The sequence below is a fragment of the Panthera leo genome, chromosome F2, assembly GCF_018350215.1.
Source record: "Panthera leo isolate Ple1 chromosome F2, P.leo_Ple1_pat1.1, whole genome shotgun sequence".
Lineage (NCBI taxonomy): Eukaryota > Metazoa > Chordata > Mammalia > Carnivora > Felidae > Panthera > Panthera leo.
In genome coordinates, this window is record NC_056695.1 from 3,725,847 (window position 1) to 3,740,898 (window position 15,052).

General features: G+C 35.3%; 1 protein-coding gene across 2 annotated transcripts in view; it reads left to right on the top strand.

Annotated features, from left to right (window-relative positions):
* The window catches only part of SNTG1 (syntrophin gamma 1), a 564,503-nt gene that overhangs the window by 522,697 nt on the left and 26,754 nt on the right, over nt 1-15,052 (top strand). For both annotated transcript variants that reach the window (XM_042924327.1, XM_042924328.1), the window contains exon 17: nt 11,987-12,097. In XM_042924327.1, the coding sequence (XP_042780261.1) occupies nt 11,987-12,097 (111 nt within the window). The remainder of the gene's footprint in view (nt 1-11,986; nt 12,098-15,052) is intronic.

Below are 15,052 nucleotides of genomic sequence, written 5' to 3' on the forward strand. Positions count from 1 at the left end.
GATTAGTCTTTTGTAGCATTTTTCATGGATGTGATTAAAATAAGTACTCTGTATATCAGTTGATGACTTTAAGCTATTCTAAAGTGACTCACAAAGTCTGAATTTTAAAAACACGTTTTCTGGTTTTTAAATTGTTTTTACTTCTCCCTAGATTTCCCTGTAGGTAGAGTCCGTTTGAGGGGAATAAATTTAAATAAAATATGTTTGATAGACTAACTCTGAGCTTGATTGGGCTGTTTTACCCAGTCTTTAATTTAGGCAGCTGGCCTGATAATGAATTTCTGTGCTGTTAACTACAGCTCAGGTATACGTCTTGATCTCTAAGGCTGCATGTTAAACACATCTCAACACAGTCTGCCCAACACTGAACTTGCTGTCCATTTTGGTATGACTCTTCTGCATTCCATTCTTAGTTATCAAAAGAAGCCTGAATTGTCTTCTCCCCTCCTGTCTCTTCGTCAGCAACTCCTCCTGAATGAATCTAGATGAGGTTTGCTAACTGAGTTGGGTCATTCCTTCTCACTTGGGTTTCTGCAATATCACCCACATCGTCCTTTTAGATTTATTTATTGGACAGACTTTTTTTATGCATTAACTCTGCCTTGACCACAGGTAGACACTAGGTATCCAACCAGGGATGCGGTCCCTCCTCTCAAGAAATCTACAGTTAAATGAAAACACATCTGGAACTGGGTACTTTCAGATACTGTGGCAAGAAGCGAGGGCCTTATAAAGACATAGATTTGTATCACCCTTTGGTCCATCTCTCACACAATTGCCAGATTAATGGTACTTCGAAAATGTAATTTCAGCCATGTCTCCAGTTTCTCCTGTTAAATTACTTTAGTGGCTTCCTACTGCCTTTAGACAATACTTGTTAGCACAGTATAGAAGCCTCTTAATGCTCTGGTTTCTGCCTGTAATCTAGCATTATCTCCTGCATCCTACCCCCCCCCGCGCCCCCCCCCCAGCATTTGGAGGCTCAGCCATATTCCACGCTTTTACACATAACACCCCCACAATTTACATTCACCCCCGAGTGCGAATCTTCATCCAGAAAGCCTTCTTTCACCTGTCTGATTTTGATGTCCTTTCTTGAAAAGCAGAGAATTGTAGGTGTACCCCAGCACAGCACTTAACATAATGTATTACAATTAAGTCGGGTGGAGATATTAACTGTAATCTCTGATCCAGACTCAAGCACAGTTCAAAGACACAGAAGTAATTCAACCACTAGTAATGAGTATATCGATGAATATGATATCACCTAAAGAAATAAGTGAAAGGCATAAGCTTTCATCTAATTCTGTGATCTTTCGAATTTGCTCTTTTTATCCCTCTGTCATCACCATTCAAACTTATAAAATTTTAACATTCATATGGCGTTGAAGTAAAAATGTAATTAGGCCCCAAGACACATTTAATTAAGATAAATTTTACACGCATGGAGAACAAATGGGAAGTGTAAAGGTGTGTAAAGGAAAATAGTTTTCAAGACGTTTCTTCTGGTTTTCCACCAAATATGATTGCTAGCACACCCACAAAAAGGAGAAGGGAAGAGCCTCTTTGAAAACATTAAAAGTTGTTGTGAATTAATTTCAGGGTTGGGGAGGGTGGATAGATTGAAGGCAAGAGGCGATACGTATGCTTGGGCTTCTTGCCAAAGTGGAAGACTTATGCAAAATGGGAATAAGGGCGAGTGGAAGGTTTGATTTACTGCCTAACTTGAAGGCCCATCAAGACAATTGGCAAGGAAACAAAGAATGTATGTGTGGTTATTGGTGGGCAAACATGAATTAAATGTCAAGGGCCAGGTGTTCGGTGTTCTAGGAAGAGTCAAATTATATCCTGCTTTCAAAGCCTTTTTGTTGTAATATATATGTAGGTTGTTCTTTCTGGTGTTTTTGCCCCCCATCTGGTAAAATATTCTACTTCTATTTCTCATAAGATAGATGACATGATGTTTACATTACCTTTTTAGGTAGAAGTTGTTTCTGTTCTTTTAAAGAGGGATTTTTCTGTGGGGCATGAAAAATCAATGCTGGTAAACTGTGAACAGATATGGAGACTAAGAAAGTTTGTGTTTGAGATGGTTTTGCCTTTTTTGGTTCAACATGTAAGTTTTTCACTGTCATGTGCATAGCTTCATTTTCCATTTATATGTAACCACTGAATTATATTTTTGAATACTTTGCATCTAAGACATTCTTGGTGCTATACAAATGGGAATTCATTCACTAACCTGAGTCACTTGGTTGTATCCCTCAAGGAATTATACAAATGTCGAAAGCTCTTTAGATCACTAACATTCCCCAACTCTAAGCCAATTCTAGCAATGGGTCTTAAACAGATGAGTAGCTTACAGAAAGCTTTCAACTTGTAGAGGCAGGGAAAAACACCTCAAAATAGCAAAGCAGTATGAAGAAGAAACAATGACTCAGAACATGATACAGCAAATACTCAGTGCCCAGGAAGAAACAAGTGACATGCCTTGGGGAATCAGGAAATACTGTTTATTTTGCACCGGTGCCGACCCAGCAGAGTCACCTCCAAAGGCTGAGCCCAGAGCCTTGGTGTCGGCCTCTTGTTATGGATGGGATTGCGGGGGATCAAAAGAAAAAAAGAAAAAGGGGAGGGGGCACTTATCAGTTGTGCTAAGGGGGCGGTTGGCCAATGCAGGAGGCAAGCAAGATTACCAAGCCAAAAGCACGCGAGGGGAGTATCCAGCCTCGGACATCTGGCTGGCCCCTTTCATCTTGCTTTCACCAGCTTTCCTTCTTAGCACACTATGTTTGAGAAAATCAGTACTTTCCTGGGTTTAGTGTTTCACACTGGGTGGCGTCTCTAGGTCTCTCTTCTATTTTAAGACAAGAGTCAGGCACTTGCAGTGAAAGTTCATTTATAGTTTGTCATACTCAGTAACTGGGTCCATGATTTTTTCAGTTAGCCACATAATTATAGAAGATCAAAGATGCAGCTTGGGATAAAAGCAGGAATATGGAGCATGGAGAATGACGTAGTTCGGTTTGATTCCCACTTACTAGCTGTGAAATATTATGATTGTTTATGCTGTTTCTTTAATCGTATGACCTGGAAAGTGGAAATACTGTAGCTATTGCATAACTCCTGGAGGGATTAGAAGAAATGCATGAAAGAGCTTACCTAGAACAGTTCTATGCTCATGGTAATAGTTTGTCCATGGAAGGACAACAACAGACACGCAGAATGCTCCCCAGGCACTCAACAAAGTATTTTTATATTACTTATGGTCCGTTCACATGCTTACCCATCAAGTGACTCAGTGTCAGGAAGGAATGATAGATCACATGCTACGTGCCTCATTATCTTCACGTGAAATATTTTGCTTGATGATAGAGCCACATTTCATGTCCAATCATCATTTGTAGGTGCATTTTATAAGGATTACACGCTGGTTTGAGAACAATGACCTTAAATTATAAACCCCAAATGGACTGGACCAGAGGTTTTTAGCATTTATGTTTGTCTGCACTGTTTTAAAAAAATGTATTAATTATAAAGAGTATCTAAAAGGCAAATGATTTTTGTTCTGCAGAGTTTCTTTTTCATAATCTTTAATTGTGATAATACTTTGGTCATTAAGATTTTACTATATGTTTTCATACTACTTGCTTTTTGTTTTGACTGTCTTCAATGACTTTATTATCACTACAATATTGAAAATGCTGTGATTCGATGTGTTGTTCTTTCTTCGTGCATGTAGTAACTTTACTTGCAACTTTTAGGCACTTAAAAATACTTAAGCATATCTTCAAAATGCCACATACATTTTACATTTATCATCCCATGTAATCAAAGAATATGTTGAGTTAAACACTGTTTTTGACTATCAAAAACAAATGTTTTAATAAATCAAGAAGGCATTTCGGATCTCTTATTACAATACTTAAATTCATTAAACATTTTATTTTATAGTGCCATTTTATTTTAAATGTATTCCATGGGGAAAACTACCTGGTAAACTAAGTTAAATGAGTTTCATTTCTGAAAATATCCTCAGACTTTATTGTGCTAATGAACCTCACCAAATGTACTTGACCATGTTTGACCTTTTTCTCCAGGAGCAGGTAGAAGCATTCATCCATGGAAAGTCTTGGGCAAGTGAAAATCTAGTCTGTGATTATTTATACTGAAGTCTTTGGGACAAATTCCACACTTGGAAAATATTCAGAAACTTCTTTATATATTGCTAGTGGTGTTTGGTTTTTTTTTTTTTGTTCTGCTTTTTTCTTTTTCTTACCCCTTTTGCACTTGATCTCCATCAATTTCAACAGATGAAGCTTCCAGCTGGTGGCAAGAATTTCCCAACCCCAAATAGGGCCTTTTGGTTAAAGTTATCTGGATAAGACAGAGACCATGGCTTGCCAAATCCAGTGACATTATTGATCTCTGGTTGTTAAAATGTTGCCTGCTCTAACATTGGAAATTCCACATTTTTAAATAAAATTCTCATTTGAGTAGGTTTTCCCCAACTTTCCGATGCCATGACAACCACATAAGAGGGAAGAGAAGGAAGATGTTTCTTCTTTAACGTTGATTCTGCCTTGATGCATGTATTTCACAAAAGTTAGGTCCATCGTGTCCTGCATACCAGCTACTCTGTTAAAAGTAAAACTCAGACCAACTACTTGCAGGATGCTCACAGACTACAGTTAGGTCTAAGAAGGAAATCAGCAAGGTATTGTGAAACGGAAGACCTCAGAAGGGCTGTTTAATATTTTGAAAGGAAAAGACTCTTGGAGGCATTAATATTTCTAGAAGACCTAGATGGTAAGAATGGAGCTGCTATGAAATTCGTTGGGGGGAAAATTTCAATCATAAAATAAGTAAGACCTCTATCTATTCAGATTGCTGTCTAGAAACCCTACAGACCCCCCACTCATCTTTTTTTTCCCGTGCATCTTTTATGTACTACCATCTAGAATTTCCTAGTTTCCACTGACCCCTCTGACAAATTCCCTGACAGTTTTAGTCTTCTCAGATACCAGGAGACAAGTTGCAGCATGCCGGAAGTACACCAAATGGGAAATAATGAATACTTCTCACCACATAACACCTACAGATACAAGTTGTCCTTGTTAGATCCCCTGTCCAAGTGCCCTAACTTTATCAGCAGGGACCCTGCACGTGCCATTTGTGCTGACCAGGAAAACACTCTGGTGTGATATTCCCCTATCAGCCAGTATTTCAATACAGCAGTACTCTGGAAAGGAGGGTGGTGCAATGATGAGCCTGGCTTTCTCTGTCGACTGTGGATCTGTGGAGGGGCCTGTGTCGCCTATTGAGGGGGCAGAGTTGGATGGAAGCATTACACAGCATGACAAAAAATATTGTCATTTCAGAGGTTTTGAAACAAATGAAAAATAATGAATAAACATGTCTCTGAAAGGGTCTAGGCACTCACGGTCAAAAATTCTCCCCATCCTCACTAGTTCCATGTGATTCTTCCATTATTCACTCCCCCTTTTGTTCTGACTCTAGGGCCATGACACATCAAAGCTTTATGCAGATAAGAGGAAGAAACACAAGGAAGTCATAGGAGCAGACAGAGAGGGAGGATGTTTTCCAGACCCGATAGAACTAGAACCAGGAGTCTATACAATACCATTGATGGCAATGAGAAATCATTATGACATTTACTGGGACATGTTTTCTCAAAATGCAATGTACTTTGTGACTTGTGTTTAAGATCAAGTAACTTTTTAATTTTAAAACTAAATATAAAGGTTTTTTTTTTCTTCGTAGAAGACTACAGACGGGTCCGGAAGGCAGTCTTTGTCTTCTGAAAGTTCTCACCTCTCCTTTCATATTCTCCCAGAATCATCACGATTATTGCTACCTGTGTTCGGAGGTCTTCTCACGTCAAAATTTGCCACATTCCACTGTTCTATTGCAAAAACTCTACTAAACTAATTTTAACTAATAGGAAGACAACCCTGCTATTTACAAAGCAATTGCATCACATTATCATCTCGTCCATTATCACAGTCACCCGTTAAGTAGGATAGTGATCTATTGCTACTTTTACTTTACGACAGAATGTACTCAAGACAAGATGTAATTAAGAATCTTGTCCCAGGTCATGTAACTTATAAGTAGGGCATAAAGTTTGGGTTACATTTCAATACTCTAGCCTCTTAGGTCAGGATTTATCTTTATTTCAGTACATTGCCTCCAAAATGCATTACCTTTTCTGAGATATAGACATTATAATAGGAAAAAATATTTTTTAAAATTATTTTTTTAATGCTTATTTATCTTGGAGAGAGAGAAAGAGAAAGAGACAGAGCACACGAGACAGAGGGAGACACAGAATCCGAAGCAGGCTCCAGGCTCCGCTCTGTCAGCACAGAGACCGATGTGGGGCTGGAACTCACAAACCGTGAGATCATGACCTGAGTGGAAGTTGGACGCTTAGTCTACTGAGCCACCCAGTCGCCCCATATAATAGGGAAAAGATCTTAATATCATACTGGTAATGGAAACTAAGTCAGTATATGGAGAAGAGGGCACCAAAAATAAGTGATCAAAGAGGAGGGGTTACTGATCTTTATAATCCTCCTCATCTCATTCCATGTTGGCAACTAGTGATTATTACACTGTGAATATAATGTATATATACATATATATTCACATATATATGTATATTAATATATATATGCATATATATGTGTGTGTGTATACATATATCTTCCATAACAAAAAACTGGAGACAAAAATTTCATCTATTTTTTAAAGTTTTATTGTGACATCATGCTAGATCATTTTTCCAACAAAATTCTGCTTGTATTTTATAGAGAACTTATCACTGCATCTTGGTTTACTTTCTGTCCTGATCGGAAAGGTCTTGAGGCAAAGAACAACCACTCCCGTTATTCTTCACTAGCATCTTCTTCCTAAGAACATCAAAGTCTCTTAAACAGCCACAAGCAATTCCGCTCTCCATACACATCTCACCAACACCATCCTCTCTTGGTCCGCCATAGAGCCAGCTACAAGGAACCCACTGTTGTACTCACCATAACGATATAAATAACATGTTATAAAACACAGTGATGTCTACTCATCATTAATATTCTTAACATAGTGGGCATCATGCTTATCAGAAGCTTAAAAATGAAATATTGGCATAAGAAATAAGATTGCCAAAGAGTTCTTGAATTAAGCCCCTTTTTGGGCCTATGAAACTTTTATTGGTAATATTTTCAGATTCAGATTCTTCCAAATTGGCCTTAATGAATTTCTATGAGGATTACCAATTCCCAAAGTAACAAAGTTACTGCATTAACTTTTGTTTGTTTAATATTTACAAACATTTATTGAATGCTATTTTCCAGGTGCCATGTTAAGTGCTTTAAGTGCATGCTTTATTTTGCTACCGATTTACTTTTGTTGTTGTTGAAGTGTGGTGGACATACAATATTATATAAGTTTTAGGATCACAGCATTGTGATCCAACATTTGTATACATTAGGGGGTAATTACCATGATAAATCAGGCCATCATCTGTCACAGAAGTTGTTATGATATTAACTTAGTATCATTACCTCTTAATTGACACATCTTTCGGTTGTTGCTTATTAGACTCATTGACTACTTTATTCATCTTTGGACCATCCTACTCACAGCCAAGGATTCATGCTCCATATTCTAAAAAGTTTCCAAACCTCCTTCATGTGTCTATAAATGCCTTTTTTTTTTACCCAGAATAACTTTGTTACTCTGTTTAAAATAATGAGCTTCTAACGTCTGTTTGACCTCTTGAAAGGCCATCTAGTTGAAATAGTAACTTCCTATTTTACACTACAATGACTTCATATGACATATGATTTCAGAGTTATTTGAAATTATCATGTGAGAATATGAAAGCTGTTAGTGTTACAGGTAAACAAGCTAAAAATAAAGTTGCTGATCTAATAGTAAGTTAACACCTGGACCTGAGCTACATAAGATTGCTATAGTTTGGCAGACATTTTCCCTCTAGGCTTTTATAAGCTCCTTTGTTTTAATATGATTATCTCATCTATGATTAATATAAAGGATATTTCATGTCCCTACCATTCCTTACCATTATAGTTTTTGCATTTTTCTATGCAAATATAGAAAAATGAGCATTATTTTAATGCGAAAAGTTCAGAATTTCCATTTTTGATATTTACTAATAATGTGTTTTACACTTTCCTTTGTTTTTCATATGTCATATTTCCTTACAGTTAATTTTTAGAAATGGGATTTCTGGATCAAATAATATTAATATTTTTAAGGCTTAAAATAAATAATAAAATTATTGTCTTAAAGAATTCTGTTGCTAGAAATTTTATGCAAATATTTGTTTCAATATAACCTTGCTAGCTTTAGTTATTATAAATTTCAGTGATTTTTATTAGATGTTCAGAAAAAGCTGGGTCATTTTAATGCTATTGTATTCTTTATTTCTAATTAGATCAAAAATGCTGTCATATTTATTAAAAATAATGATTGTTTTTCATTCTCTCAAATGACCTCTCTATAATATTAATTATCTTTTTCCTTATTTTATGTTTGCAGTCATACTATACCATATATCCTGCTGCATGCCGCTAAGTTTGTTACTTTCCTTTTCATTTTGGTACATATACATTACTTGTACATAATGAGTATAAAATTTCTTGTTACTCCCAAGTCTAGAACTCTCTCTTTTCAAAGTTATTCAATATTCACTTACATTATGTAGTATTCCTATGATGTGGATTGTTTAAATTATTTCGCTCTTTAAAACAGAAGGAATTTTATTTAGAGGAACTTGTGAGTTAAAGGTTTAACTTTTTTTTTTCCAGAAAATTAATTGTCCCAGATAATTTTATTGCTAGATAGTTCTGTGTAATAATAGATGTAAAGAAACGTTTATGACAATTTATAATATTGGATATTGTTTCTTTATAAATTGTGTAGTCCCATAGTAAGAATGAAAGGAAAGACATTTATTTGTAGAGAGATTAATGTCTTCAGGATGGTGAAATGTCTTTTTTATCTAAACCTAGCAAATACTTAACATAAAATAACCATTTTATAATTGTCTGGAGATAAGTAAAGAATCAAAACATGCTGTAGAAATTAATTAGTGTCATTACTGATAATTTTCTCATACTTATTTTTAAGCAATTTATGATTTTGTTATTTCATTATACTTGTTAAAGTGGAAACATTTTAATTAGCATTTACTGTGAGTGGATTTTGGAGATATATTGTTTCCAGAATGATTTTTTAAAGTTTTGTTCTTATTGTGTTAAAATAATAGAAAATTTCCCATTTTAGTAATTTTAAGTGTACAATTCAATGGCATTAATTGATTCATGCTACCTGTTTCTAAAACTTATCCTCACCCCAGACAGAAACTCTGTAATCGTTAAGCAATAACTGCAATTTCCTCCTCACCACAGAATACACTTTTAAAAAATAATCCAACTACATGCTGTCTATAAGAGGCTAGCTTTAGATCTAAAGACTCGAGTGGATTAAAATAAAAATGATGTAAAAAGATATTCCATACAAAGTATGGAACCAGAAGAGAGCTTGTGGATAAACCAATAAAAGAAAGAATAGATTTGATGTCACTGTTACAGGAGACAAAAAGAGTATTATATATTGATAAAAGGATTAATTCAAAAAGATTTAATAATTATAATAGGCAGCAAGCATCAGAGTTCCCAAATATATTAAACGCTGACAGAATTGGAGTGTTATACTTTGTTAAATTAACATTTGTTAAGTGGAGCACGGGTTCCAGATGGTGAGCCCCAACTTTGACAACAGACTTTAAGAGAAATTGAAATACAGGAGTTTTTTACTCACAAGTCCTGGAGGAAAGACATGACATGCCTTGAGGAACCACACGTAGTGGTCAAAGAAGAGTACAGACAGCGAGACAGGACCTGGGGTGCATGCCTTTTCTTAGGGCCCATGGGTGGAGTGTCTGAGGGTTCCTGGGCTAAGGCTGGGTTGGTCAGTTCATACCCAAAGAGCAAGGTTTCAGTAAGCCGGACAGGGGTCTTATCTAAGTGGTGCACAAGGCATGTAGACCCTAGGAGACAGGATTATGTTGCTCGCAGGGCTGTTGGGGAGTCATATCAGGATTTTGACATGTTTCTGCCTCTGTGGCTGCTCTCTAGGGCATACACGTGCACAGGGGGCTAATGTCAGTTTAAGGTCCTGCAGGCCACTTGACCAAGCTAAATGGATACTGAGGCAGCCATACTATGGAGTAGCTTTGCTAAATTTTCAACATACAAGGAGAAATAGACAATTCTATAAAAATAGTTAGAAATGTCCACTTTCAATAATGGAATGAACAGAAGACAAATCTAGAAATATGGAACCTGAGCAAGACTATAACTATATCTAACAGACATACACAGAATACATCACCCAACCAGAACAGAATGCGCATTTTTTTCAAGTGTACATGGAACATTCTCCAGAAAAGATCCTATATAAGAATACAAAACAAGAGGTAATAAATTTTAAAAGGTTGGAAACATGCAAAGTATTATTAAAAACTTTAATAGGTAAGAATATTAAGAAATGGAATTCATATGTAAAGCCATGCTTTTTATTCACATATCTTTATGTTTAAATGAATTATTGATCATGTTAAGGTCACCTAATGAAGTTTAATACTTCACTCCATTGTAATAACATTTTAAATGGAAACCTTTTAGAAATATATACTGGGATTATTGACAAAAATGACAGAGTCTTATTTCATTTCTGTAAAATCTGTGACCCATCTAGTTATGAGAAATACATCAAAGTCCGGTAGGGGGCATTCCACAAAGCATCTGGCCAGTACTCCTCAAACTACCAAGGGCAGTCTGACAAGGATCTGAGAAACTGTCACAGACAAGTGGAGCCTAAGGCACAATGAATAAATTCTTGGGTGGAATCTTGTACAAGAAAAAGGCATTCGGTTAAAACTAAGAAAAGCTGAATAAATGGTGGACTCTAGTTAGGGATCATGTGCCAATATCGGCTCATTAACTGTGACAGTGTACCATACTTTGTGAGATATTAATAATGTAGCAAATTGTGTGATAAGAATTTTCTGTACAAGCTTCTAAGTTTTTTTTTTTTTTCTAAAATAAAAAAATACATGAACATCACTTACAAAAAAATCTTTGGACATGTCATTGGGTCCCATGTCACTGTCTAGTCAAACAGGAAGTGCACGGTTATGTTGTAACTAACGTTATTGGTTCTTACGTATATTTCATACTGCCTAAACTTGCTTCTGCAATATTGGAAGAAGGCTTTTAGTCAAATAATCATATTGACTGAGATAGACACATGGGCTAGTTCTGTAAAATGCTTATTCTACTTCATTCTCATGAGGATGCTATGTAAATTTTTGTCATAATTATTTACTCAGGCTGATCTTTTATCTTGACAAAGCTACAGACGATTTGTTTGAGCTTTAAGAGAAAATACTACAGAATATCTACAGAATTGTCAATTCAAAATCACCTTATCACTTCTATTAATAGAAAAAAAACCAAATAATGGTTTGCTTATTCACTAGCATAGACATATGCTTTAAGTGAACTGGATGATATTTCATGATAATATAAAGCAGGATATTCAAATTGATTTATTTGCATATATTTTTTGAAATAATTATTTCATGGCTATTAAATTTATTTCTGGAAATTAAAGGATATATTGCATAATAAATTATAGCCTTTGGTATAGATATTTATTATTATTATATGGATGTAAATATAAATGTGTAATATGTATAAATATAAATGTAAATATAATATATACAATATATTTTAATTGATTTTTTAATACTGGGATATCGTACTAACTTAATATGATTAACTTTTACTACTTAAAAGGGAACTATTTCTTGGCTCGAATGTAGATATTCATCATGCTGACTTGCATATGTTTCTTTTTTTGTTCCCTTTAGGCTGTACTTTGGAGGTATAAGTTTTCTCAGCTTAAAGGTTCTTCAGATGATGGCAAGAGCAAAATCAAATTTTTGTTTCAGAATCCAGATACTAAGCAGATTGAAGCAAAGGTAAATCCAGGTTTATCACATTAACCACCTCTAATTACATTAATGCCATTAAGAAGCAAAGGGGAGAATATTTAGGGGAAACAAAAGAGCAAAAACACACTTTATCTGTTTCCTTTGGGATATCCCCCATGGCCAAAAGAATAAAATCACGTTGAGATTTTAGTGGCAAAATTTCAATTAAATTCTGATTGTATTTTACCATTATCTACTCTCTCTTTGGATATGAATACAAATCCCTGAAGAAAAATATTATTTAAATCAATTCCTGTTTTCCTCATGTTACTATGTGTCAATACAATGAATAAATGAATTATTTGTTGCTTTGCTCATGCAAATTTTCAGTATTCCAAAATATATTGACTATGTGGCTTTAAACTTGTCAGAAAGGTTCACTACCTTTATTTTAATATTTCTTAATATTTGTATATATTCAAAATTTAAATCATTTCAGTTACTCTACGGTGAAATTCACAATAACAATGTTTGGGGCAGAATAAATTATAAATATATTATTCCAGTGTGAAGGAAAGGATAAATAACAAATGCCAAAGTAAAAATTGTTAATGGTATGGAAATGCAAACCCATATATAATTTTTCAATGATGGATTAAAATTAGCATAAATCTGTTACATACCTGTACCTATGAAATTCATGGGGGGAGGTCAGCCTGACAGTCCAAATCTTCCAAGGAATCACCCTCTCGGACATCCTACTATACGTCTCCCGTAACACTGCTCTATATGCGTATCAGACCCTCTCCTTCTTTTAACAAGATGACTTCTTTCTTGCCTTATATATCTGCTCATGCTTGTCTCTTAACTTTTCTCCTTAGCGTTTTGTCTGAATTGCTCTGAGGATACCCCATTTCTGTCTTACATTTATCTTTGGACTTACTGCCTCCACTTAGACTATAGGTTGCTTATAGAAGGAACTGTGGATATAGCCCCTTTCTGCTGGATCTTTTCTGTGTTTCTCTAAAGCATCGATGTTTCACATGGCCTTGCCTTTGATTCGTCTGTCATCAATTTAGACAAATACCATCATAACTTCACCCACTCCTTTTATTTAACTTCATTCATAATTTTCAATTCTGCATTTCCATCATTGCCTTTTCCCTAAACACAGATGCATCCATGGAACTGCCTTCTCTCTATCTCTTGCTACAGCTCCTCCTCTTTTCCCCTCTCGCTCCGATTAATTGACCATTTCCTTCGTGCTAGCCACTCACACTGCTCTTTAAATCACCATCGAAAAGATGCATTACCATTGTCCCAAATTATCCATATTTAGCTTTTGTTAGATTTCTCAATCTTTCAAAACACAGGACATACTCTAATAGCGGTGAATGATGTTAATATTGTCAGTTCCATATTCTTCTGGCTAATGTGGAAACTCAACCACTAGCTGCTGACAGCAGCTTAGCATTTGATATGTTACTTCTCTTCTAATTTTTCTAATGTGCTAATGAGTCCTTAGTTGACAACATGAAGCAAAAATATAAATGCAATGCAATGACTAACTATAATATTTAGACTTTATTTTAATGTAGCATATGTTATATATACAGCTAATTATACCTACTAGTTATTAGTTACCCATCTGTTTCTAAATATTACTCATTCTTGTTATAGTGTTTTTTTTTCAATTTTTGAAAAATGTTATTTATTTTGAGAGAGAGAGAGAGAGAGAGAAACTGATGGAGGGAAGGGCAGAGAGACAGGAAGACAGGATTCAAAGCAGGCTCCACACTGACAGCAGAGAGACAGGTGCAGGTCTTAAACTCATGAACCATGAGATCATGACTTGAGCTGAAGTCAGACATTTAACTGACTGAGCCACCCAGATGCCACTCTTATTATAGTATTTTTAAAAATATTTTATTAATTCGTTTATTAGGAGCTAGTTTCAGAGAATATTCATTGAATGTGTTTCTTAAACTTATGGACAGTCATTTTTGTATAGGAGAAAGAGCAGACTTAAAAATAATAACAGAGTATGACCACTGGTAAGTTACAGAACTTCTTTAAAGGCGCCATCTCCTTCTATAAAACGAGCTATAATAATACCTCTAAGGGTAACCATGAAAATACCAATTAAATACAGAGGCTATTTAACACAGATGAAACTAACCAATCAGTTCTATAGGATTGTTTGGCCATGCAGGTGTGTATCCGTCAGCTGACATAGAAATTGTATAAGAATTAAAGCTAGCACAATTACTATTTTGTAACCTTTATAATTGCAACCCGTGAGCAATAAAAAAGTACCATCACAGGAGAACAGCAAGGAGAATACCAGCATATATAACATTATTGGATTTACGCATCAAGAGGATGGCTTATGGTTAAGAAATTAGCAGCACCTGGGTGGCTCAGTCTGTTAAGCACCTGACTTTGGCTCAGGTCATGATCTCAACGGTTCATGAGTTCGAGCCTCACGTCAGGTTCTGTGCTGACAGCTCAGAGCCTGGAGCCTGCTTCAGATTCTGTGTCTCCCTTTCTCTGCCCTCCCCCACTCACGTTCTGTCTCTCTCTGTCTCTCAAAAATGAATAAACATTAAAAAAAATCTGGGAAAATATAAAAAATATAAATATAAATATAAATATAAATATAAATATAAATATAAATAAATATTGTTACCAAGGCAGCAGAAACAGAACTAAAGCCATGAGAATTTCGAAGTATTTGTGAACTTGTCGGTAGGGATAAAATAATTTCCTTAATTACACTAGATCATTACTTTACAGTGCAGGATTGTAAGCATTTTTCTCAATATTTTATTACGAACATATTCAAGCATATAGCATACTTTAATAATTCACAGTAAACACCCTATATGCGCTATCTAAATTCTACCATTTACACTGCACTGTACTTCTTTATCACAAATCTGTGTCTTCATCCCTTTAACTGTCTGTCAACCCATCTTATCTTGGCACATTTTGAAGTAAATC